This window comes from Anguilla rostrata, chromosome 10, assembly GCF_018555375.3.
Source record: "Anguilla rostrata isolate EN2019 chromosome 10, ASM1855537v3, whole genome shotgun sequence".
NCBI classification, from domain to species: domain Eukaryota; kingdom Metazoa; phylum Chordata; class Actinopteri; order Anguilliformes; family Anguillidae; genus Anguilla; species Anguilla rostrata.
The window spans coordinates 17,905,282-17,930,926 of NC_057942.1; the positions used below are offsets into that span (position 1 = coordinate 17,905,282).

At 48.7% G+C, this 25,645-nt stretch overlaps 1 protein-coding gene across 3 annotated transcripts in view; it reads left to right on the forward strand.

The window, feature by feature from the left end:
- The window catches only part of LOC135265185 (regulator of G-protein signaling 3-like), a 126,642-nt gene that overhangs the window by 33,725 nt on the left and 67,272 nt on the right, over nucleotides 1–25,645 (forward strand). For 2 of the 3 annotated variants that reach the window (XM_064354568.1, XM_064354569.1), the window contains 9 exons: nucleotides 2,802–2,869; nucleotides 10,770–10,851; nucleotides 11,171–11,276; nucleotides 11,642–12,020; nucleotides 13,173–13,212; nucleotides 13,352–13,614; nucleotides 14,944–15,027; nucleotides 20,092–20,203; nucleotides 22,245–22,288. In XM_064354568.1, coding sequence (XP_064210638.1) covers nucleotides 2,802–2,869; nucleotides 10,770–10,851; nucleotides 11,171–11,276; nucleotides 11,642–12,020; nucleotides 13,173–13,212; nucleotides 13,352–13,614; nucleotides 14,944–15,027; nucleotides 20,092–20,203; nucleotides 22,245–22,288 — 1,178 coding nt within the window. Of the gene's footprint in view, nucleotides 1–2,801; nucleotides 2,870–7,390; nucleotides 7,541–10,769; nucleotides 10,852–11,170; nucleotides 11,277–11,641; nucleotides 12,021–13,172; nucleotides 13,213–13,351; nucleotides 13,615–14,943; nucleotides 15,028–20,091; nucleotides 20,204–22,244; nucleotides 22,289–25,645 lie in introns of those variants that run through there. The other variant, XM_064354570.1, reaches the window with a different exon arrangement.

Consider the following 25,645-nt stretch of genomic DNA (forward strand, 5'->3'; position numbering starts at 1 on the left):
AACTTTGCCTCCTTGGTCTCAGCGGCAGAACTACGGTACCATTCCGTAAAGGTGAGGATGTCGTGTGACAATGCTTGTTGTCTTCCCCCCCCGTGCTGCTGCGTGGAACTCCACTAGCGGGTGATGTGATGTGATGGGACGGGACGTGTGGATCTGGCTGACTGACAGCTCTGACTCAAGGGGGGAGACCGGAGGTCCCAGTCCCTGTCCAGATGCGTCTTGACCTAAAAACCTGGTTTTGCAGCGGGGACTCATTCGATGTCCACGTTCCCCCTTTTTTTTCTGCGTTTACGATTTGGCGTCGCGTCCCGGTCTCTGATCCCATTCCCGAATCGGGATTGCGAGGAGGTCGGCGCTGGGACTTCTCTGGAAATTGTGATGAATTGCTGCTCATAAGGCTGGTGGCTGCCTTCTTCAGCTAACGCTAGTCAGGCAAAAGTAATCGCAATCCAACGACATTGCTTTTGTCATGCATCTTTATCGACACCGGCTACACCAGCTGTTACCGAACTCCATATAAAATGACCACTCTGTCAGAAGAGAAGCAGGGGAGCACTACCTCATATAAAAGATGTCATTTCCGTTGCCTTTGTCCAACATCCATTCCTGGCTGCAAAGCTATTTTACACAGTGATGGTTATAAATCATGTGGTTTTATTATGGGTCTATACAAGATGTGCTGCCATTTCGTGCAGTGAATGCATTTTTATTTAAGTTGTCACTGTATTACCTAAGTTCTGATATGTAGACCCTAGAAAGTCTTCGTTTTGTATAGAAATCTAACATTTGTGTATCATAGGCAATTTATAAAATGGAGAAATATGAAAATACGAAAGATATTCCTGAAAAGGAACTTGTACATTCATGGGTGGCAACTGCTAGAGCTGTGCCTGGCCTTGAAGATTCATTTTGAACAATTAAAACTTGAATTTACATCTCGTTCAGAGTTTTTATCCCTAAGTATGGAAATCGCTTGTGCTGTAATTATAGCATGGTGCGGCTAAGCCCACAGAAGGTTTGGATGTCAGAAGAATGGCCATCTGTGTGTGGGAGAAGCGAAGCTCTGGAGTTTGCCCTCTGGACTAAACTTTCACTAATGAAGGCATTTCTTAAATGCGGACTCATCTGTGCTCACCACATTCTCCTCTTCTTTCTTAATCGTTTCTCTCCGAGTATCTCTCCGTCTCTCCCTCCGGCCCTCTCTCCTCTCTATCGCTCTCGTGCACTCTCGCCGTGTCTCTTTCCAGTGTTTGTTTAAACTGCAGAGGTGGCGGCGAAGGAGGGAGGGGGGCCGGCGGTGAGAGGTTAAATATGCATTTTGTTGCCGTTGCTTTATTTCTTATTGTTCTCCGAGTCAGGAGATGTTTATTCCTGAACGGCGGGAGGCTGAATGGTGATGTGCACACAGCGGGCGATCCCTCTCGGTTCGGTCTGAAAGTCGGCCCCGTCGCCGTGGAGTCTGTCCTCCTTAATCTCTTTCGTTTACGACATAACGACACACCTCGGTTCCCGGGGAAAATTCATATTGCCCGTGTAGCTGTGTTCTACGCTTCCTGTGTTCAAAGCAGGGTTATTGAAATAGGGTGAAGTCAGGCTGTGTAATGTAAACAAATTGCTTCCAGTTTGGTCCCAATATACACCTACTTCGGTTTGTTTTAACCCCCTCTGAATAGCCTCATGACAGGATCTCTCACTGCTCATGCTGCAGTCTACGCTCCCTCATTTACACTTCCTGGTTCACTTCCACGTATGAGAATCTCTTTTTCCTTGTGCAAAAACTTTCCCTTCTTCATGACAGTCCTGGCTTCAAGATTCGAGAATTTCTTCATTTGTCACGGCTACGATGCTACTGCATAAGTACGGCAGGGGTGCCACTTTTTGGCGCTGCAGTACATGCAGCAGTTGACACAGTGAAGGAGTCCTCGCCAGTTAGCAAATGGAAGTGGCTGTGCATGAGGGTGAGAGGGTGAATGGGTTAGGGAAGTAGAGCGAGGGAGAGCTTGCGCGTCCCAATCTGAGCGCTGGCGAGATGGAATGTTATCTGAGGGGCAAAGGAGGAGGGGGGGGGGGGGGGAAGGGTGTTTCCAACACGGCGCTCTGTAGAATGTGAGGTAGAAGCCAGCAGCATTGTCTCCCAGCTGAATGGTGCCTCTATGCCCAATGATTAAAAAGACATTGTTGCCCTGGAGAGCGGTTGTATCTATGGTAACCTTACAGGAATGTGTGCATCTGGGGGGGATAATGGAGTGAGAGGAGGTGCTTTGGGCCCTATCCTCTCTGGACCATGGGACTGGGAGAGGTGTGTCCGGAGCGCTCTGACCTATTTGGAGCGAACTGCTGGCCTTCTCCAGTTTCCAGTCTCTGTACTGCTGGCATTCTCCACACTCATCAGCCTGAAGCAGTACGCTTACTCTGAGAAGTCTGTTCCTTTGCTTTGTTTTTATCGTGTGTTTGAAGGAGCGTGACCGCACTGCGTTTACGCACTGAGATGCGTTTGGGCGTCAGGGCCGGGGACCGCGCCGCGTTCACGCTCTGAGGACCGTTGGCGTGCGGTGGGGCGTCACGCCGGCCGGGACTGCGCGGTGCGTTCACGCTCTGAGGACCGTTCTTGGACGTCAGGCGTGCTCGCGGGGGAAACCGTTCGCCGCGTTCGTTGAGACGACGCCGTCCCTCGAGGACCGTGACTTGCGGCGTCAGCTCTGAGGACGTTGGCCGGGTGACCTGAGGCGGACTGCGTTTACGCTCTGAGATGTTTTGCGAGGGGAGCGTTTCAGCTCGCGACTCTTTCATCTTCCTTTCAGAAGCCGCTCTGTCGAGCCATGGTGCCGCGCCGAAGGCCGCCAGCCCCGAGAACATGCAGTGCTTAACGGTGAGTACCCGTCTCCGCCGCCGTTCCGCGCCACGCGTGTTCGCGCTGCGCGATGCGTGCGCGCGCGTTTTCCCTCTCTGCGTTCTCTGAGCACGCTTGCTCGTCTGTGGTCGGTGCACGCCTTTGTGTCTGCGTGTTTGTATTGATCTGGGTGTGTTTAGGTGAACTGCATGGTGGTGCACTTTGTTCGTTCAATTCTGTCCAGAAATGTGTCTCGTTGTAATTTAATGTCACTTTTTCCCTTGTGATGTAACCGCGAGGCGATAATTAAATTAATTCTGCTGAACATGATGGCGATGCATTATGCTGGGGTAGCGCTGAGCATCTGTCATTTTATTTCTTGAATGTTGCAAGGTGGATCTGAGAGAATTTGGTGTCAGTGCAGGGTTTAAATGCAAAGGGGTTTGAGCTGTTAAGTAGATGCAGTAGCAAACAGGTGTTTTTCACCATCGCCTCTTCCTGCACACTCACTCTCTAATGGAGAGACCCCTTCGTTCCTCAACACTGTAGTTTTTACACCTTCTCCATTTTACATCGTGTTTTGCTTTCAGTTTTCCTCTCGTTCTGACACTTGTAACTCTAATTCAACTCGCTCTCCTCTCACTGTCTGTCTCCTTGCTCTCTCACTTCACCCTCCCTTTCTGTCACGCACGCATGCAAGCACACTCACATACATGCATATACTCAAACTCACAGGTGCGCACACACTCATCCATACACAGCCACAGCTACAGCCACACACACACACACACACAGCTATACACACAATACACACACATACACGCACGCAACTACACAACTCATCACCACACCACAGCACGCATGTGCACACACACCCACACACACAAACACACACGCCACACACACCCACACACACACACACGCACGTGCACACACACACACACACACACACAGGATTTCAGCCCCAGGCGAAGCTGGGAAAGGCCCGTGCGCGAGGCGGCAGCGGCGACCGGGGCGATGGTGATGCGTTTCCGCTCGGTTCCGGCTCGCCGTGGCTCATGAGCGTCGCGTCTGGTCCCTGACCGCTGGTCTGCGAGCGCAGCGTGGGAGCCGGTCGGGCGGAATCGCTCTCTGCCTTTCCTTCCTCCTTCGAGGTTTTGTGCGACCGGGAAACTTTGCTGACAGACGATTGCAGTACCGAGAAACGGATGCGAGGCGATCGGCGGAGGCGACGGTCACGTACGCGCCGATGTCCTCCCCTCAGCCCACAGCCAGTCGGCATCGCCCGCGTCACACGGTGTCAAAATTGTACCGGATACTTTTTAAAAGTCTTAAAAGTTCTTTAAGAAGTTCTTGGAGGAAATGTTCTCCTCTGTTTCTTAGAGGTTTGTCATTTTAAGACACCATCTAGTGGTCCGTGGTTTGTTTTTGTCAACAACTTTTGTCAGCAGTCGTTTTCGTTTGAATTGTTTCGAAGCGCACGTCATAAATGTGCCGGATTTTGCCGTTTCACCGTTTTGAAAAATTTGTGAGATTCTTTTGCGCTCCAGCCAGCATTTCCCAACATGCTGAAAGTGTATTCTGAATGCCAGCCCTTTCTTTAGTTAAACAAGGAACCTTTTGCAGGGCAGCTAATGCGCTCTTGGAGCACGAAGGCTCATTGTAACAAGGAACGAATGCTATATGAAGCCTTCAGAGTGGTTAAACATTAGCTCATTTTGTTGGCAGCGTTGCCGGGAGACGGTGATGACGCCATGTGGGAAGGCTAGGCTAGGTCAGGGGTGCACATTGTGTCAAGTTGGCCTTGAACATTACAATGTGAAGGAGGACAAAACATTTCATCCACTGAGGCTCCACACAGGGAAAGAGACTTTGGAATGACATAACGCATCTGATATTTTTTTTAAATGCAGGAAGATTCACCATAATGAATCTCTTACCTGATGAATGCAGAGGTGGGCTCATGAATAGCGCTTACAACATTTCGGTGAAAGCCTTTTTGAAAGTTGTAGTAAACGAAACTTCAGTTGACCATTTAAACAACACCTGAGGTATTCTGCCAACCTACTTTTCAGTCATTGGTGTAAATTAGAACATTGATATGTCAGAAAATTAGAAAAGTGAAACAGAAAACCTTGGGTAGAACTTGACCAGTAGGCCATGTACAATCTTACACCAGCTGTCTTTTAAATAAACTTTTTTTTTTTACTGTATATGGCCTACTGTCAAGTTCAGGTCAAATGGTGTTTTACTCGTTGGGTTTTTTTCAGTATAATTCAGACATCTTTTCATGCTGTGAAAAGGTTCTGGTGAAAATGGTCCAACTTACATTTATGTCAACCTATTATCCATCCATCCATCCATTTATCTATTCCCGCTTATCTGGGCAAGGTTGAGGGCAATTCTGGGGCCTATCCCAGCGTGCTTTGGGTGAGAGGCAGGAATACACCCTGGACAGGCCGCCAATCTATCTCAGAACAGTCACAATTAGTGGATATGAATTAAAATATATCTTGTTGAATAGAAGTTTTGTTTTAAATTCATTAATGTTTGCCATGGACGGGAAACCATCATGTCATTTCCTTGACTCCTGTATGAGGGGGAGGGGGAAATGACAGTGTGTTTTGAAAAATGGCATCAACCCATGTGTCAGCAGTATGGAAATCGTCTGTGTTATTTCCTCAGTACCATACCTCCGTCCCTCTCCTTTTTAAAAAATATATATATTTTTTTTTTTACAGTTTTGATAATGGCTGACTTTATTTGTTCTATAAGGAAGTGGCTGTGGGGACAAAGGAAGTCTGGGTTTTATTATGGAGCTAAACTGCATATATATACACACACACACATACACACACGCGTGCGCACACACACACACACACACACAGCTACTGTTTCCAGAGCTGCATTGTACGACCTATATTGGCCATTAATGCCATGAATGCAACGCAAGGAAAAAGCCATCCTGCTGAACCAGTGTTAAATTCAGCCGAATTATCAGACGCAGCAGTGGTCCATCTTGTCATGAGTGACTCATAATTGATATTTGTGGATTTTTTACAGAGGCTCGTTTTCTGACTTGAATTGTCATTTCGAAAGTAAAGTCAGTTTTTGAAAGTGGTGTCCTGCAATCCATTTGATTCTAGCAAGTTTTAGCCAGCTTTATGTTAGCGGATGAGTTTGAATCACTGTCCCTAGCTGGAGCCCTACCTACACAAGGTCATGATTAATCAGAAGTAACTGACCGGTGCTTCTATTAGCAGAGCGTATTGCTACAAGTTAGGTGGACTTGTCAACCTCCTTGTGGCATTTAGCCTATTAAACGGAAATATCATGCTAATCAAATAAAAGATTTAATTGCCAATCTGTCATTTTATGCTGCAGGTTTCTCATCAATAAATGAATTGACTTGGCATATTTTGAATTCATCTACTTCAGTTCATCTTCATGACTGATGATGAAGGACAGATCACCAAACTCTTTTCTGGCCAATTGCTTTTGGTGGCCTTTGCTAGCAAACAGCTAACTGTGGACCTTTGAAGAAGTGAGAAACAGGAGGCGGTGCTTACTGAGCGATCAAACTACCAGCCAATGAAGAGACTTCAAACTACCGGCCAAACTGCTGTTTCTGGATTGATTTAAGCAGACAGTAAGCTGAGGGGCAGGAATGCCGTATGAGACTGAAACTGGGAGTTGGTTCCTGGCTCAGTGGCGGGTGCTATTAGGAGTGGATAGGCTTCTCTGCTCAGCAGTGGGCTTACCCTCAGCCCTGGCTCTGGAGAGGTCAGCCCAGCGGAGAAGGTGCTCTGTGTTTTTGGCAGCCCCCCCCCCCCCAGGTCCTTTTAATCTCACAGTTCAGGAGGAGATTGCTTTGCTTTTTGGAAAGCAGAATCATGGAAGTTCTTTTAACTGAAAGTTTTGCAGAACTGCAGGGTGTTTTTAGAAGGAATCTGGGTCCACTTTTGTAAATAGATTTTTACTCGATACACACAGACTGTGGAATTTTCTCATTTCTCCAGTCTTTTATTCACTTTGTGTTGCAGCTGTTCTCTTTTCAAAATGTTCTGGCTGATTTGGGTAGGATTAATTTCTCTGTTATATATATATATATTTTTTTTTTGTAGATTGTTTTTTTTGTCTCCTGTCCCAAGTTACATTCCTGTAATTTGCCACATTGAAAGACACATGAGAAACAGAAAACTTTTCAGTGGTAAAGAAAGCTTTTCACACACACGATCGGCGCATTAGCCGGGCCTGAACATCATCAGGAAATCGTAGAAGAAAGAAAAAGAAACAATGAAAACGGAGAGAAAACAAACAGAAAAGTCTAGTCTGAGATTGCTACCAGGGAGCCTGGGCTGGGGGGAGGGGTCCAGATTGGGTCTTGGTGTGAACGTCGACTGGCCGTGCGTGTTTATGAGTGGAGCGGGATGGCGGGGCTTTCTGGGATCACAGGAAGCCGGTTGGCTTATCGAGTGCAGGCACACAGCCCCGGCCAGGACCTGGGGGGGGTGAAAGGTTGCTTCCTGCCATTCTTTGAGCGCGATGAGTTCCCATGAGCGGCCGTGCCAAGCCCAGAGAGAGAGCTGGAGCTGCTGGGAGAGACACCGTCCAGCGCGCTGTCCCTGAAACCCCCCGCGGAACCAGCCGGGAGCCATGCACACCATCCACGGCCTGTGCAGGGCGTGCATCCAGCGCAAGCTGCCGCAGGTGCGTCCCACAGCGGGGCTCTGCTGGGACCGGGGGGCTGGGGTCGGACTGCGGAGGGGGAGATGGGGGTTTAGGGTGTCGCATTGTTCCAGCCGATCGTCTTTCGTGGCATTTTTTGGTGTTTTTTTTGGCATTGCGGTGTCCTTAGAGTGTAACAGTGGCACACCGTAGTTCAGCGAGGAGGGGTACGTACACTGTACCATCTGAAAGGTGTGCGTTTGCTCCTGCGTCAGCGCTTGAACCAGATTTTGTTTTTGCGAAGGAGTACTTGCGTTTGTGCGTGTGCATCAGCCTTTGTGCCTGTACTGCCGTATGTGTACGTGTGCGATTGTGTGATCCTGTATGTTTCTGCACATGTGTATGCGTGCGTACGTGCGTGTGCATGCGTATGTGTGGTGTGTGCGCGCATGCGTACATGAGTGAGTGTGCGCGTTTGTTCAAATATGTGTGAGCACAACAAACTTGGGGGGGGGAGGTGGCTTTGATACAGTGATTGTGTAGCAGAATTAGGGTGTTAAAATGCGAGCGCGTGCTGCTTGGTTTTTTTATTTTGATGCTGTTAGAGCTCTCTCAGGACCGTTGAGATTGGAGCTCCATCTCTCAGTTGCGTGTGGAGGTGAGGGGGAGTGTGGGTAGCATCGCTGAAGGGACTGTGCTCCAGGGCACAGCAGGCTTTCAAAATACCTCTGTCACCTCCGTAGAACCAGCGCCGTCATCACGTGCTCCCTCTGCTACGCATTCTCAGCAGGACTCTTCCTCTTCCATCATTGCCACTTCTTCTCAGATCTGGGGAACACATTGATGACGCCTGAAAAACAGCTGAAACCTGCTGATGATCCTGAATTCAGATTTAATTTGCCTGTAATCACCTGAGGGAACTTCTTTCACTGAAATGATGTCATTTTCAATTTTTTGTATTTTAAATTTCTTTTTTTATATGATATAATTATGACATATTTTTTGTACAAATAGAGGTGTGGAGCAGTGGTTTTGGAACTCTGCTCATAACCAGAAAGTTTCGGGCTTAAATCTCAGCGTGGCAAAGAGCTGATTTACTCTTCAGTCAGCCAATATAATTCAAACTGTTTCAGTAAAATTCTGTATTCTGCAGTATAATTGAATACAAATGTGGAAAAACAAGGCTTTTGCCCTGGATGAGAATGTCTGCTAAGCACAAAAATAATAAAATGTTGCAGTAAATATTTCTTGTAGCAAAATGACAGGTTAGAAATGATTTTCCCCTCTCGGCATTTTTGGGCTGAGATGTATGCCTCAACAGTAGATTGTTGTGAGTCTAAATACCTCCATTTTCCTCAGTAATTACCTGTTTGTTGATTCAGCGTCTCCATAAACAGTTACGGGAAAGGACTGGCTCTGTGGTGTTTGACAGTGTTACTGGCAGCACTTAGGCTCACACAAAGGCACACAGAGCGGAGGGGAAAAGTGCAAGAGGGCCATGTCGCACGTCGTCGGTCGCTATTGTCCGCGCGGCTCTCCCGCATCCTGCTCAGATCGCTGGCGAAGGAGAAGCACGCCCTGAGGCACCAGCGCGGGAGGCGGGCCCGTTCCGCTTCGAGGCGGAAGCTCTCGGGATCGAACTGTCGAAAGTTCGGGTAAACACGGAGGCAGAAGGACTTTCGCTGAGATCGCAGGAGCCAACGGGATTTAATCATCGCCACCCTTTGTTGTCACGCGCACGCGCAACGGAAAATGAATGCAAGTACCCAGACACAGATGCATATACATTTATCCAGTCAGAGTGCTGCACATACTGCACTCTTAGACACAAGCACACGTGCACACACCACACACATGGCACCGCACAGCACACACGCCACCACGCACACACACACACACACACACACACACAGGCACAGCACACACACACGCGACACAACACCACATCACACACACACACACGCCCCACCGGGACAGCACACACACGCACAGCACACACGCACACACACACACACAGCGCACAGCACACGCACACACACACGCACACACCACACATGCACACACGCACACACCCACACACACAGGCACAGCACACACACACGCGCGCAGCGCACACACACGCGCACACACGCACACGCGCACGCACACACATGCACACACGTACGCACACACATGCACACACGCGCACAGCGCACAGAGCACACGCACACCCACACAGATGCAGTGACCGCGGTGATGCTGCACAGAACACAAACGCACATTAAAGACGGTGACAGCGCAGATGTGCGTTGCTGATTGAATAGATCCAGATGCTGCTTCCTGTAATGCTCAGGGAGGTCCCAGAGCAGAGATGTACAGCAAGCATTCAGCGATCTCATCTCAAGGACTGAAGGCATTTTCCCAAAGAATTTTCTGGAAAGAAGTATTATTGCTTCACATGTTTTTACTGCCAGGTCAGATCTGGAGGATCTGTTTGTTTTAATTTGCTAATTACCAGTCTCAAGTATTCAGGATTTTTTTTCCCCGCTTTATGACGATTTAAAATGCTCCAGCCTCATTGACACACAGAACACTTCTAGATTGGGCAGAATTTAGTGGGGCTATCAGCAGTCAATCAGCGGTGGTCAAAGGTCAGGTTGGCGCAGTATGACACAAGATTTTAAAATTTTAGATGTTAGTGAAGTTGACTGGAGCATAATGAAGCAGGGTATTTGGGTCAGCCTTCACAGCATCTGTAAGATTCTGTGGCGTGACTGATGTGAGTAGTGACAGTTTTTCTGTCACTAGAGAAAATGATGGAAGGCAGGAACAGACAGCAGCCTGCAGGGACTTCCTGCATTGAGCAGACTCCTGGGCAGGCTTTAAAACTCCAGGTTCACAGCAGAGGCCTCTTTCATTTGTGATTGGCCGAGAAGTAAAACCAAAAAAAAAAAAAACACTCAATAAGTTGGTTAACTCCTGAGACTTGGAAATCTACTGTGAATTCATAGACATGAAATGCAACTATTGGGCAATGTTTAGGTAATGCGCTGCTGCATAATCTATTCACATCCTTCCCATTGCCTGCAGTTTCATGTCAGTTGGCCTGGAGCATTTCTGTTTGTTCAGTTGTTGATGGACTGTAGTCATGTCTCTTAATTGCGAGCTCTTAATGAGAGAATTTGCGGGATCGCGCCGTTCTTCGGTGTTGGCCGCGCACCGTGCGATGCGTTGACGTCGGGAGCCCAGCAGGTGGCAGGGCGGTGCCATAACGACGCGTTTTACGTTTCAGGTGACCATCCTCCGAGGAAAGGATGGCTACGGCTTCACCATTTGCTCCGACTCCCCCGTGAGGGTCCAGGCTGTCGACCCGGGTAAGACCCCAGCTCCCCGCGCGCACGCCTATGCCTGACGGCCTGTCTGCTTTTGAGCGCCTTCGTTTCTGCCCGCCTGTTGTCCTTTTCGCGGAATTCAATTAAAAACTTAAAAATAACGATGCTTACTTTAGTAAAATAACTGCCCTTTTCAATACATTAATTGGATGCAGTCTGTCAGTCTTTGAATATTAAATGGGTTGACCCTTGTCGTCGTTCATTGGCAGCTGTTATGCGCTGCATATATGCTATTTATTTGTTACCCCTGTAAGACGCAGGGGTCTCGGGTTGATTTTCGGCTTTCGAATTTCGTTCACAGGTGGGCCGGCTGACCGGGCGGGGCTGCAGCAGTTGGACACGGTCCTGCAGCTGAACGGTCAGCCCGTGGAGCAGTGGAAATGCGTCGACCTCGCTCACGCCATCAGGTGCGTCCCCCATCCTTAATTAATCCTGAACTCACCTCACGCCCTCATTTATCCTTAACTCACCCGTCCATCTCCTGGTTCTAATCCCACTTGCCCCATCTCAGCTGGTTTGTGGTCCATTGGCGATATACTGGTATTTTCTGCACTGATGGTAACAGGGGTCAAGGTATAGGCCTGCATTGTGTGGAAGGTTTTGTCTTATGGATTCCAATTCCTAGTGGCCTCTTGAACTGGCCCCTGGTGCACGCTCTTTCAGCTTTGCTCACCTGCGTCACTCACAAACCAAGCTCCGCCTCCTCGGCCGAGGTCATCACCAGCTGTCCTCTTATCGCGGGCGAATGCTTGTCTCCTGTCCCCCCCTGCAGAAACTGCCACAGTGAGATCACGGTGGTGGTGTGGCGCACGGTGCCCATGGTGAAGCCTGGTTTCGAAGGCCTGATCCACAGGCCGAGTTACAAACCCACCGGCCACACGCTGCCCTCGCCCCCCTGTAAGAAGAGGGAGAAGACCCCCCCGGGGCCCAGACAGAGCCGCCGGCTGCTGGTGAACGGCACGGATGGGGGTGGCGGCGGAGGCGGCAGCGGAGGGGGCGGCGGTAGCGACGGAGGGCGGGGACCACTGGGGAGCGATCTGAGGGACGAGAGCAACTGCAAGGCCAGGACGCAGACGCTCCGGGGCACGCGAGTGACATCATCATCAGGGGACAACTACATAATCCTAGCCCCCATCAACCCTGGCAGCCAGGTACTAGCAGTGACTTCAGTGGATAAACCCCAGTCTGGTTTGTCCATCCTCATTAGCATTTTTTAACCCTTTGGTGTAAGATCACAAATATAAAAAAGCATTCCAAAACTCCTACTCTTCAAAGGGTTAATGAAACTAATCTGTTAGTTCCGCTACATGCCTTTAGTTTTGTCCTCTGATCATTTAATGTCCTCATAGTTTCACTGTAGCTTGGGTACAGGGAGAAAAAGTCATTTTCAGTGTTAGAGATGCAAGAAGATATCTCTGGTATATCCACATCGGTCAATAATGGTAAATAAGAGACATGTTGGTTTCCCCTGATGTAAAGATTGTGGCTGATACGATGGGCTGACACGATGATGCAAAATCATGCACTCGAGAGGCGATGCATTTTATGTGCCGCTGATGCTGCAAATGAAGAGAAAATGTCAAGCACAGAAAGTAGCGTGAATTCATCTGAGCCTCTTAATTATTTATTAACATTAAGTTAACATTTTTAAAAGTCACAAGCAAACCTATACCGAGATTCAAAACTGTCTGGACTCAATGCTGTCTGTTTAAAGCTGTCTTTTTGCTTTGTGCAGAATGTGGACAAGTTTTTTTAATTTTTTAAACGTGTGCTCTAATGGCCACTGCAAGTATGTCACTCCCACATACACACTTTTTACACAGATGGAGAAGCTGATTCTTGCTGGGTCTTTGACTCTGAGAATGTGTGTTTGTGTGTGCGTGTGTGTCATCTCACACAGGGATGTTCCGTTTTTAATTGTGTTGTATGCATTCTCACAATGATTGTTTAAAAAGAGTAGTCATTGTGATTGCGTACAAAACTGTTACAAGCCTTTTTGCTAGATGATATTGCCACGTTAAATGAATGGTGGCACAAGTTGAATGTTTTGAATTTGTACATAGCCAAATTTTGCATCATTTCGTAACTTTTCACTAAAACAAGTGACTTGCGGTCACTTGTTCCGCACTCAGTGAAAAGACCAGACATACTGGCTAATTGATCTCGACCCCGGATTTCCGTATTGTGCATCCGTAATCCGTATCTCAACAGGAGTAGTTGTGGTTTCCAGTTTCTTTGCGAAGACATGACGGGCAGTGAGGTGCTATGGATATGTGGGCCCTGAGATTTTTCCTCTTTTTCAGATACTGCGGCCCGTTTACCAGGACAACCACGCTACTTTGGGTGAGCCCCCGTTCCCCTCCTCAGTCCCCCACCCCACCCTCGCTTCAGCGGTCGGGGTGCGGTCTCCGAGCTGTAACCCGCCTCCGCTTCGGGCTGTATCGTGACTGGAGCTCTCTCTCTCTCTCTCTCTCGCCCACAGGGAGGCTCTACCACCCCCGCCCGCTCAGCGAGATCCACACGGACAGCGCGCCCCAGAAAGGGAGCGGAAGCCAGGGCAGAACCACCTTCCTGCGGCGGTCCAGCACCGCCAAGACCGCCAAAGAGGCGCCCCCTGCTGGCTACCAGCAGAACTTCGCCAATTACCAGAACTGCACTGTGGTCCACTCCCACCTCCCCCACTCTACCTACGGCACCTACGTACAGCTGGCACCCAAAATCCTTATATTCCCTATTTATGTACAGGTACAGTACAGAGGCCTCTTCCTTTCACACTCATTCACACAGACCTTCCTGCCTCTCCCTTTAAACGCAATGGAGCGGTACACTATGCTATTTTTAGCTTCTGTCGCTGATTTTATTCGAAACCAAGGACTTCAGTTCAATACGAATGCATTAATGCAAGTCAATGACCATCTAAACCACACGCTGGATCCCAAGGACAGGCCACGCCCCTTCAAAAAGGGAGACTAGCAATCCTATAATGCTTCGCCCTAATGTTTATAAAGATCACAAGCCTTTTATAAGTAAGCAATTTGCATATTGAGTTTATGTTTTTTTCCCCAAAGTCAAGGTTCCATTAGTACACTAATGGTGTCCTCATATCTCTAATGGTAATATATGCAGGTCTGGTTTTCTCTTACATGCAGTTTCATCTGTAGCACTAACATGTGTTTTTGTTCCTAATGCTAATCTGCGGTTTTTTAATTAATGATAATATGCAGTTTGGTTTTTCTAATAATGAGTCTCACTGCCCAGTTCTGAGAGGAAATCCCCCCTTAAAGAGGGATTTGAACGCAGCTAGAACACCTGCTAGGTTGTGTAGGCCTGCTGCTGACTTCATACATGAGAAGTGGTTAAGCAGCAAACGGATGCAACTTTCACTCCTATTGCAGTTTTCCCTCGCAGTTACCTCAGTTTAAATTGTAATAAAATGTTTGCCGTGTATCAAAATGAAAGCAAAAGGCGCTGCACTTTCATCAGATAAAAGCCATTATTTTTTTGGGGTGGTCTGTTTGTGGGGAGGGGGAAGGTTGATTCTGCTGACTGGTGGTCTTACTTCCTGTTGACTTGCTTACCAAAGATAAAAAAGACAATGAAGAGCAGAGCTGTTCTTCGCCCTTATTGGCTGAGAGAAAGCAGTGTGGTTCTGTGCTTCTGTTGTCTGTGGTTCAGAAGCAGAAGTGTCTGAAGTCACTTTCTTCACCTCGCTTAGAAAGAGCTTCCTTGCGGCGAGGCGCACTGCTAGCCTACGTGTTTTAGCCATGGAACTGCTATCACAAACGCTCCCGGTATTGCTTTCTCTCTTTCTCTCTTCATCCAGCCCATAAGAGATCCTAAAGAGAGCCTCCCTTACATGGAATATAATAACGGTGTCTTGAAATAGATTGCAGTGTTTTTATGTGGATCATAGTGCTTTGGTGTGAGCCTTTGTGACAGCGTTTTGATGTGAACTGTAGTGTATTGATGCAGCCTGTACTTACTGCAGTCTATTGATCTGGTTCTTGTGGACTGCTGTGACTCTAGAGTATTCATGGGGACTGTAGTTTACTGATGTGCGCATCTGTCTTGCAGCCGCTGGACCTGTGCAGCCCGTCGCGAACGCTGGTGCTGTCGGAGGAGATGGTTCTGCATGAGAGCAGGCACCTGTCTGTCAAGGTAACTGCTCAGTGGGCTGCCGTCTTCACTCCTGTGTGTGTGTGTGTGTGTGTGTGTGTGTGTGTGTGTGCACGTGTGTGTGTGTGTGTGCACATGTGTGCGTGGGCGTTTGTGCACGTGCATGTTTGCACGTTTGCTCCCAAATTGCGTAAATGTAAAATACATTTTTTGAGCCTTTTCCAAAAACCTTTATTGCCCTTTACAGCAGAAAGTGTTTTGCTGTTGTTCTACCTTGTCCTGAAAGAGTAGTCGACAGCAGAATTATTTTGGCTTGCCTTTTTTGTTGAAGTGCAAGTAAGGCCTCAAAATTGTGTGAGCCCGAGTTGGGCAGCAGAGCATCGAGATGACTGTGCCCACAGGATACAATTACAGAGAACCATCAGGAATGGACTGCGAGAGAATATCATTTTAACGTTCCTGAAAAACAGTCTGTCCAAAGAGATTTTCTGTACACGGCATAATGCTGGCACGTAAGCATGCTTTTTTGTCCTTCTGTCTGGATCAATAAGTTATTCACAAGGGCTGGAGTGCATCATCTTTTACAGAACTTGTTTTTTTTCCCCCGTCTTGCTTTTCATGGTATATGTATGTAGAAAATGGCGATGGGTAACTTGAATTTTGAGGTGTGACGTGATTGGGGTTTTTTTTTGGTACCCTGTAGCTCAGACAGATGGAACAGGGAGTAACCGCATTGCGTATGCTGCATAAAGCGTCCTGTTATTTTCCACATTAAAAGCGTGGAGCGGGCTGGAATGTGTGAGGTAGCCAGTGCGGAGTCCCGCAGGGCAGCAGTGTTGTCCGGGGAAGGAAGTCCAGCTGGACGCTCATGCTGCTGAGGACATGAGTACAGTGTTAAAGAATGGGCTCTTCAGCTCCAATGGGGCCTTCTGGATTGGGTTATTAAAATTTCATGCATTTCTGCGTTTTTTTGTGGTACTGTACGTACGTGACGCATGGGACTTTTTCTAATAAAGAAAGGGATAAGGGTGCGTTTTCCCATACACACCCTCGTGCACTTGTCAAACATGTGGACGATAAGCAATTGCGATGGCAGGACAAATTATTTTTGCCGAATTATGTCCTTTTTTTTTAAGCCAAGAAGCCAAATGAACAATTTGGTCTCATGAAAGTACACTCTTTCCGATATGCATTAATGCATCAGATTTAATCATTTCCAATGAAGGTAGAGTCATGCTGTGTTTGTGTAATTCTGAGCGCTTGGACTTTACCCAAATACGTGTGGGACGAAAAGGCCCTGTAACATTATTATTGTGCCGGCAATTCTAAAGCAAATCTGTTTCCTGTAATCACTGTAACTGCTTGATCTACAATAACAATGTCTTGGACTAAGCCAATTAGAGTATTGTATCACTGAGGGAGAAATGCTTGCAGTCAGTGCCGTGTGCTTTGAGTTCTGAGAAGCGGTGACAGATGAGAGGGGCGTTCTCTGTGTTTTCTGTTTGGGGTTTTCCCCGGTGTGGTCGTCCATGTGCCCTGCTGTCTTTCGTTTAAGTCAGACGTGTCTTTTTATGAAGATACTGCGCACCGAACCGCAACCTGTTCGCGATTGTTTGTCATCGCTCCCGTTGGCCCTACAGTCAGACGTGTCCTTTGCATATTTCTACAGCGCGTGGAGTTGCTATGGTTACATTCCTGATAGGGTCGTCGACGGACGATCGGACGATACGAACACAAATGTTTGGAGTATTTACGCCGGCGTATTTCCTTTAGTCACAGTGCTGTCCGGCCGACGTGAACATCCTAGCACTGCAGAACGTCTGCTCTTCCCCGTGGGTGTCCAGGATATGATGAAAATATTTGCACAACTGAGGCACATTAAAACATGAGAAGCCTTTTTTTTTGAAGCCAGTAAGCCAAATCAACTGTTTGGTGAGTTGAGCAGCACTCTTTCCGCAAGGAATCGCGTGCTGGTGTCTGGTTTAGCACTTCAGCATGTTTATTGCAAAGATGGCGGTCGCGGCGGGCATGGTGTCCTCCTCCTTCCTCCTTTCCCATGGACCACCTTTCTTATCGCTGCTGCCTCTTCCTCCTCTTCTTTTACCCTCATTCCTTTTCAAGTGCCCAGAATGTCAGAAAAATGCAGGCTGGTTGTAAATGGAGGGGGGTGAGTCGGATGGAGAGACAAGCCAGGACAGTCCAATCAGGGAAAAGGGGGGGGGGTGTTTTCTCAGCATGTTTTCGGGCACAGGCACAGCGGTGCCATTGTGATAATATTGTGTAAAGGAAGTACGTTCTTGCGAAGAGGAAGGTGAGGGGGTTTGTTTGCGAGCCTGAGGCCTGGGACAAGCTGGGCAAAAAAAAAAGGTTGGGGGGGGGCTTGGAGAGTTTGTTGGGTCAAGGGGGCGCCCATCTCTGCCAGCCCTACCCGTGGTCAGCCCACTCTTTTCCCAGGCCTGTCACCATAGAAGAGACAAAAGAAATCTTCTTGCTTCCTTTTCCTCCTCTCTTCTGAGTGATCGCTGTGGTCAGACCAATAGCAGGTATCCTCAAGCGACACACATTCCGAAGACTTTCTCATTCCAACTTCGACTTATTGGGTTATTTCTTTGCCCCTGTGAGGAAGGTATAAAAATATTTGGCAGCTACGGTTTTGTTAGTACTTGGCCAAGTTTGCGTAAGTTATGAACTTGTTTTTGAACAATTATGCAAGTGTCCACTCTCTAGTTCAAGTTTTTTATAATAGACATTGTCTGCTAAAACTGCTGTGTGGTAAGCTATTTCGACAGTAGTGACCAGTGACCAGTTTGGTTATTTTCAGTTAACTTTGGTGCTCACTTTGTGAATGAGCCAAAACCACGAACCATAAAAACAGTGCAGCCTTTGGCTATCAGAAACGGAGCGTGTGGCAAGCAGTCTGTGAGACGGCATCAGAGGCCGTAAGTTCAATGGAAGTTCTCCATGCGACCCAGAGGTTGCGCTCCGTGCTGGTATTCCATTTTTTTTAGCAGATAGTCTTCCCTCCTTTTTGCATTCTTAATTTTTCACTATTGTTTTACTCATAAGGAGAGGAAGCAGAGAGAGTAACGTGACGGGACGGAGCCCCCTGCAGGAGCGGGGTTTTTGTACATGACTTCTGAGCCTGCCGCCCTGCAGACCATGCCAAACGTCCTGCCCTCCGTTGGCTTAGCACCGCGGTGCGGTTTGACCTTTGCGGTGTACCCAATCGTGCTGCAAGCAATATCCGGAAGGGAAGTCAGTGGTGCATTCTCAGACAGTTTGTGAGATTCAGTAACAAAAGGCGATGAAGCGTCATCACAAAAGTACTGAGAACTGTCTGCAGTCTGCTGGATACCTGCCACTCTCAGGCTACTTAGGCAACTACCAGTCCAGCCACCTGAAACCCCCACCAGAGGCTGGGGGTCATTGGTTTCCCTGCTCCCTTGGCCACTCCTGCAATCACAGCAGCATCCCAGTTCTTCTGAGCTGCTTCCCCTTTGAGCTGTGCTCTTCCTGGGCAGTGTTCATCATTCCTGTGGGTGCTCTTGAATGGCTACTGCACCAGTTCTACGCTGGCTCACATTGGCTAAAGAGAATCCAAACCGCTCCACTCAGTGGGCTCTGGCTGCACCCCCAGTTCCAAAGTCCACCAGTCTCATGGTTCCCTGCCTTGTGTCCCTATTTCCCCCTTTACCAGGGTCTCTTCCTCATAGCCAGCACTCCTCCATTGCCACTGGCTTGCCTGTTCAGCTTGCTGCGGTGCAGAGTATGCACAACAGTCACACTTCAGCTCACAAACACCAGTCCACACTTCATTCTATACGTTTCTCTGGTAAAAAGAAAAAAGTGCAGGAAAAAAAAATTGTCCATGGATCACCAACAGAAATCTAGTGGTGTGATGCCGCTTGTAACACCATTTGTCACCATGCTGGCCGATTCTTCAGGCAAGGAAATTTTTTAAATTACTGGAGCTCCAAAATATATGAAATGGTTAATTTACAAACAAGTAAAAAATGCAGGCACTCTTACTTCATTAGTCTGGCATTTACATCTAAATTGTTTGGACACTTTAGGAAAAAAGTAGGTAAAAGCTTTGCTACAAAGCTTTTAGTGCCCAAACCCTGTCACCTTGTGCAACTCATGTCTTGTCACAGTCATGGGAAAGGCATGATCGTCTTGCAGTAAACAATTAGTGATAATATAAGCTGTGTGTCTGTATGTATTTAAATCCGCATTTAACAACAACGCAGGCTTTTAGTGGCCATATTCTGTGCGAGCAGTTTAGTCAAGGTTCCATATGGGCAAGGGTTCCATCTGAAGCAGGGTTCCGTCTGAACAAGGGCTTCGCCCCATGCTGCGTTCTATACAAAGAAGGATTCGGCCTGAGCGAGGGTTCTGTTTGAGCCGTGGTTCAGCGTGGGGATCAGGGGGCGGGGTGGAGAGGAGAGAAACTGGGCTGGAACAATGAGCTTTTTCTTGTCCCTTTGTTGGATTCTCCAGTGACAGGACACACCAGCAGCTCTGCCAAGAGACTCCAGAAAAAGGCAGGAAGGAAAGTGGTTTGGGCTTGGAGTGCGTGCCCTGCCCTGTCTCCTCCAAAGTCACACGCTCCAGCAGGCCTCCTCTGTACGCCTGCTCAACTCACCCGCTGGGCTGCGGCTGAACTCGCACGTTACCGTGACCAGCCAGTGGGGATTCCGCTCATTTCCCAAAGATCTGGAAGAAATGGGTTTAGTGAATGAAGCACATGAGATCTTGAATGGAGGAGATGTTGCATTGGGTCTGCCATAGGCCAGCAGGGCCAACTCTTCATTTGACGATGCTGTAGAGAGGCTATGGCAGGATAACTGGGGTGAATATTAAAACTCTTCATGAACCACCCTGTCAAGACAAATTGAGCTGTGTGTGTGTGTGTGTTTGATTGTGTGTTTTTGTTTGCTTGCTTGCTTGTTTGTGAGATTAGTGTAATTGGTGATTTTCTGTATTTTCTTGAGGTTCCATGGACAGCAGCGAATGAGGCTGTAAAGTTTTGAAGCCGACCCACATACAATGCCCAGTAGCACGCCCTTAAGGTGTTAACCCCGCCCTCTGCATCTCCCCCTATAGGTGACAGTCTTCATCTACACCGACCTGCTGCTGCTGACCCGTGAAGACGAGCCAGGCCGCTGCAATGTGCTGCAGAACCCCCTGTACCTGCACAAACTCCGCCTGCAGGACGGTGAGGCTCCGCCCCCGGCCACGCCCTCTCCACACACTCCCTCACAGGGACAGCCTCTAACTCCGTAACCTCTGTTCTTCTCATGCCCGCCCACACAGAGAGAGAGAGAGAGAGAGAGCCCATCTGATGTATGAGAGTACTTCAAAGCTATCACACAATGTTTTGGGAGGAAATCAGCCAACTTCAGTAAATCAGAAAAGACACAGTCACTCCTTAAAACTGTGAATGCACAGCAACAAAGCGGCAGTCACAGCAGAGCTAACTTCTTAATGGTTCTACACGGCGTGCGCGTGTGTGCTTGTGTGTGTTCGTGTTTCACGGTGCGTCCGCGTGCGCTAATGTGAATGTTTTTCTTAATGGGCGTGTTTGGAGGTGACCCCGCCCTTCCATTGTTGCCGGTTCGGGGGCTCGGCTCAGGAAAGAGGCGCCAGGCTGGTTGCTGGACGAGGAGCCTCCCTTTGTTTTGGGGACGCGGGGCGGGGCCGCGAGCGGCCGCGGGGGCCATTGTTCCCCGCAGACACGGCAGCGGCGCGAGGCTCGCGATGTACAGCGGGACAGGGCCTGGTGGGCGAGGGCGGGGGAGGCGGGGGGATTCCGGTGACCTTCCCAACCTCCCACAGAGGCAGCGTGGGAAAGCCAGGCAGGAAGGCGTGAGGCGTATGGGGGCTGTCGGTGAGGGCCAGTTGCAACATGGGGGTCAAAGTTCACCGCATAACCCAGTTTATTTTCAGTGCTGAAGACTCCTTCGGTCCCATAGTTCAGGGGTCGCTAGATTACCACTCAATCCTACATCTTTAAATTAAGGAAGTCCACATCCTCAGCTTTAATGCACAGATTACTCCCTCATTTCGCTCTCTCCGGAGCTGGAAATGCTCCAGCTTTTATGCACAAGCTGGGCAAGGTCCGCACGTGCCACTGGTGAAGGGAGACGGCAACAGCTTCTGAAGACCTTCCGCGACGCCCGCTAGCCGAGTCTTCCTGACGAACGAGGCCCCCCTCTGCTGGCACCTGAAGGGAAGCGCAGGCTGTGACAGTTCATGCAGGGATGTGGGCGAGACTTGCAGAAGGTGCAGACCATCTGTGAAAGTGACCCAGCGATCAGCGGCGATGTTGAGTTGCTTCGCTCCTGCCAGCCGCACAGCCTCGCCGCATTGAGCAGATGCTTCAGGCAGAGCACACAAACCAGGCCGCTGATCCCAATGCGCTGCTCTTTCACTGTATTTTAACTGGCTTTGACCAGGGCTTTATTATTGTGCCTTTTTATAAATACTGCTCAATATTTCAAAGGATAACTCTGTAATTTTCATTTTCAGTATTGTCCTTTTTGACATTTTCCTACCCGATTTAGCATTGTGTCTGGAAAGCTGTTAATTTCAGTTGTGCACTTAAGTCATTAAATTTGGCTCAGAAAGACATATTTTCATTTTCAGAAAATGCAACCTGTTATCATGAAAAACATGGCCAGTGTACTTTTTACCAAATTTACTTCCAAACGGAGCAAATTGTTCTTTTTGATGGGGACTATGTTCAGTATTTTGGTGCCGCACCAAACTACTTTCCACTTATTGAAAAAGCAACCATTATCATATTATAAAGTTGTTTCGTGAAAAGTACAAAAACCAGATTCTTCGCAATGGTGAATTATGCTGACCAAAGCTACAGTATGTCTCTGACTTGTTTTAATTTTTTTTGTTGACAACAATGAACTTCTATGACTGGCGCTGGCTAGATGAACAATAATTGTTTGTGGGATAAAATTTATTGAGTTGGTCAAAAACATTATCGGTCTTCGGTTTTGATCTCTTCATAGGATATGTTGGAAGTGATTTAAGTGAAGTAGCTTACTCAAGGGCACAGCAGCAGTGCTCCACCTGGGAGTTGAACCTGCAACTCAATATCCTATTGTTCAGTCACTACATTACACTACACTACACTGACACCTGACTGGACAGAGATGGTTAGTGACAGCAGGCCTTGGACTCATGAACACATCTCATTCAGGACCCTCTCTCTTCTTCTGTCTTTTTCTCTTTCTGTGCAGATCCCACAGAAGAACTGAGGTTCAACATCGTCCACATGACCGAGGTGAGTTGAGGACTCTGGGATACTGGAGGTCCGTGGAGCAAAGAGCTTATTGCACCATAAGCTGTGACCCTGCCTTTGTTGTCGCAGTTGTTTTTAATCTCGTTATTTGAAAGCGTAAAAGGATGAATCGCATCCTCCGCTCAGTGGGAAAACTGCCCGAGACAACCCTGCTTTCAAACAGAAACCCTCCGAGGCTTCGCTTCCTCTCCCTCGGTCTCTCATCCGCCCTCCCCCTCCCCCTCTCCCTTTCTCTCAGCGAAGGGAGTTGGCCTAATTTCACATTTCTGCCCGTTTTCACCTTGGATGCCCCGATCGCGCAGCGAATTTCACAGGAGCCGATTCGTCAACGTGACATCACACCACGTGCATGTGCGTGTATACCTACACGCAAGGACACAACCGCGCACACAAAAGCGTACTTGCACACACTCCTTGAGATTGAAAAACGAACCCAAGGTTAGAAATTGAAATCCTCTTCAGTCTGTGAAATGTGGCCTAAGGAAGTTTGTCCCATTAACCAGTGAAGGGGACATGGCACAGCTGTTTGCCTGGTTCAGTAACCAGCGACACCAGCTCTCAGCTAGACCTTTGAGAGAAGGGGCGGAGCCAAGAATGTTCTGGCTAGAGGCATGATGTAATCTCTTCTCCTTATCAGCTTCTCTTCCTCCGTCCTGGCCCAGCATGCATTTCTCCAGTGCCGTGCCTCAGGGCTTTCCAAACGCGGACAAAGAAACGACCGCCCTTTATGGCATGTTTTGTGTGTATTGTCGTCTTTCATACATTGCTCATTTCAGACTTTCAGTTAAAATGAACCTTGTTTGATGTGCCCGCAGAGGGGAAAAATGACTGTGCTTGAGACCGTGTGGGGCAGCGGTCAGGGAAGTGGACTAAACCACAGGGGCGGAACACTCATCCAGTGCTGTACATTTCCCTCCTGTGAGAGATTCAGCACTTTGATGTCATCTAAAAAGGAAGTAAGGGTATGAATGAACCGATGAATAAAAAAAAGTGTTAAATAAAAGTCTGCCAATGAAAAAGTTGTTAAGTATCCTCCGTGGAGACATCATGCACCGGGGGGCAGGAGCACCCCAGTTTCGTAAGTAATAATACGTTGCGGTTGGCCCATCTGTAATTGCAGATGATGTGCTGCCGCACGCTCCCTCGGGGTTAGGGCTTCCCCTTTGCCCCTTGGTCAACTGGGCGGCCTCCACACACGTTGCCTGTGGGGTCCACCAGTCGCGGTACGCGTTGGCGGGAATGCGCGCGTTCAGTTTCCGCGCTGGGCGCTTGGTGCAGCTCGTTCTTCAGCGGTCTCGCCCATGCCACGTCTCGCGGCCCGCCGACTGCGCGGTCCGTACGACGCCCGACCCGTTTCCCGCGTCGCCCCCGGGCCGCCACCTGACGGACGGTGTTCTATTTTAGCCGCGGCTTTAAAAAGAGCTGCGCTAACCCAGATTTGCTCAAACCGGGAAGGAGGCGGAGAGCGAGAGAGCGAGCGAGAGAGCCAGGAGGACTTGTGGAAGAGCTTTAGCTGGAGTTTACTCGCGCCCTGCGCCGCCGTCGCCATGGGCAACCTGTCGGACAGACCCGGTGCCCGGAGAGCGAAGGGGGGGAGGCTTTCACGCCCTGGAGACTCCCTCCAGCAGCACCTCCTCTCCGACTGTACAGATGTGAGTGTCCCGGGGCGGGTGTGGCGTGTGTACTCGCGAATTTGCGAAAGCGAGCATGTGCAGAAATGTGTGCGCAAGTGTGTTAACACGTGTTGTACGTGTTTGTGTGAGTACTGCTGAGTGTGGGTACGTGTGTCGATCATCATACTTGCAGTGCTGCAGATGAAATGCATTTTGAGGGACTTGTAACTCGCTTGGTACATAAGTGTTCACATGCCTCTTTCCCTCTGAGGCTGTCATCTCGGGAATAAAAGGAGCCGGCCAGCGACAAGTTAGCCGCCGGGCAGCCAAGTGGTTGGCGAACGTGTCGTCGTTACCAATTATAACATACCGCAGCACTCAAAGCAAATCTCATGGATTTGTTAGGATTAGAGAGTAGGTAGTTTTTAGCCTATCCTAAGATTTCCTATAAAATCTGTCCTGCTTCATGTATAATTGAATTTCAGATAAAAAATTTGCTTAGTTAATGTTGGTTGTTTGTAGGGATGAGTATCGGAGGCTGTCGGGTGCACGATCTTGTCAAAGCAATGGTTTTGAGTGCAGTGACATGCTGCGTGGTCTGGTATCCAGTATGATGTGGTACCGTACCATTATGGTCTGGTATCCAGCAAATCCCTCATCCAGCCCTATACGGGACTTCACGTGATTGGCTGTCTCGTCTCCTTGGATGAGACCATGCCTTTATGCTGTGCCTTTAATCTCCACGGACACGGTCATCAAGCTGTCGGCATCCCCGGCAACCCTCGCCGCGACTCGACATCCGATCCATCATTCTCTTATTGAAGCCCTGCTGTTCAAACTGCACTTTTCTCACGAGAACCCGAAGGCTTGGCTCACGACTGCGTTGGCTCATGACCTCAGCCTCCTTTGTTAGGAGCGAAATTAAAACTCGTCGAACTGAGGGGTAGTTTTAGATTAAGGAATAAAAGTGACGGCGAACGTGAAGGGTGAGGTAAATCTGAAGACGCTATTTCGGTGTTGGGAGCACCGTGTGCCCGGCCTAGCCTTGTTTCTAATTGAGAGGCCGCCTAGGGGAGCTCTCAGGACGAGGCAGGCCTAGAGACTAGGAATGACAAGTGTCAGCTATTTTAATGGCTGTTATGAGGATCAGCTATTTTAAGCCTGTCTCTCCTGTACGAGGGACGCGTAGACTCGCAGTGAGTGACAGTGGGTGAATCGGAGGGGACACGATGGAGACCCTGCCATCGAGACTGAGGGACCGTGTGGAAAAGGAGGGCAGACTGCTAAAGGTGGTGGCGGTGAAGGAGGAGGAGGAGTGTGTGATGTCTTTCTGTGTGTGAACTCATTTTGACATAAATATGTCTTTTTGTGAAGTGTTAGTTGTCAGAATGGTGTGATCTTGGGCTGCAGTCTCTGCTGGTTCGTATGGTTGTATGGTTTCCTTTCAGTCAGCAGCCTCTCTCGGCCTTGGAAACATGATGTGCAGTCTCTTTAGCCAATTAGTGACTTAAAGTGCTTAAGTGCAGGAACAATTAAAAAACCAGCAGACCCCGCAGTCCTCCAGGGGTTGAGTTTGGACTCCCTGATGCAGAATGGTGGATGTCCCGGGCATGTTGGCACCTGTCTGCAGCGGTCGATAGAGAAATTGAAATCCCCCCCTCTGTCTGAGCCCTGCTGTTCGTCCCATGGCACTCTTCCTCCATCTTTCTTTCTTATTAACTAACTT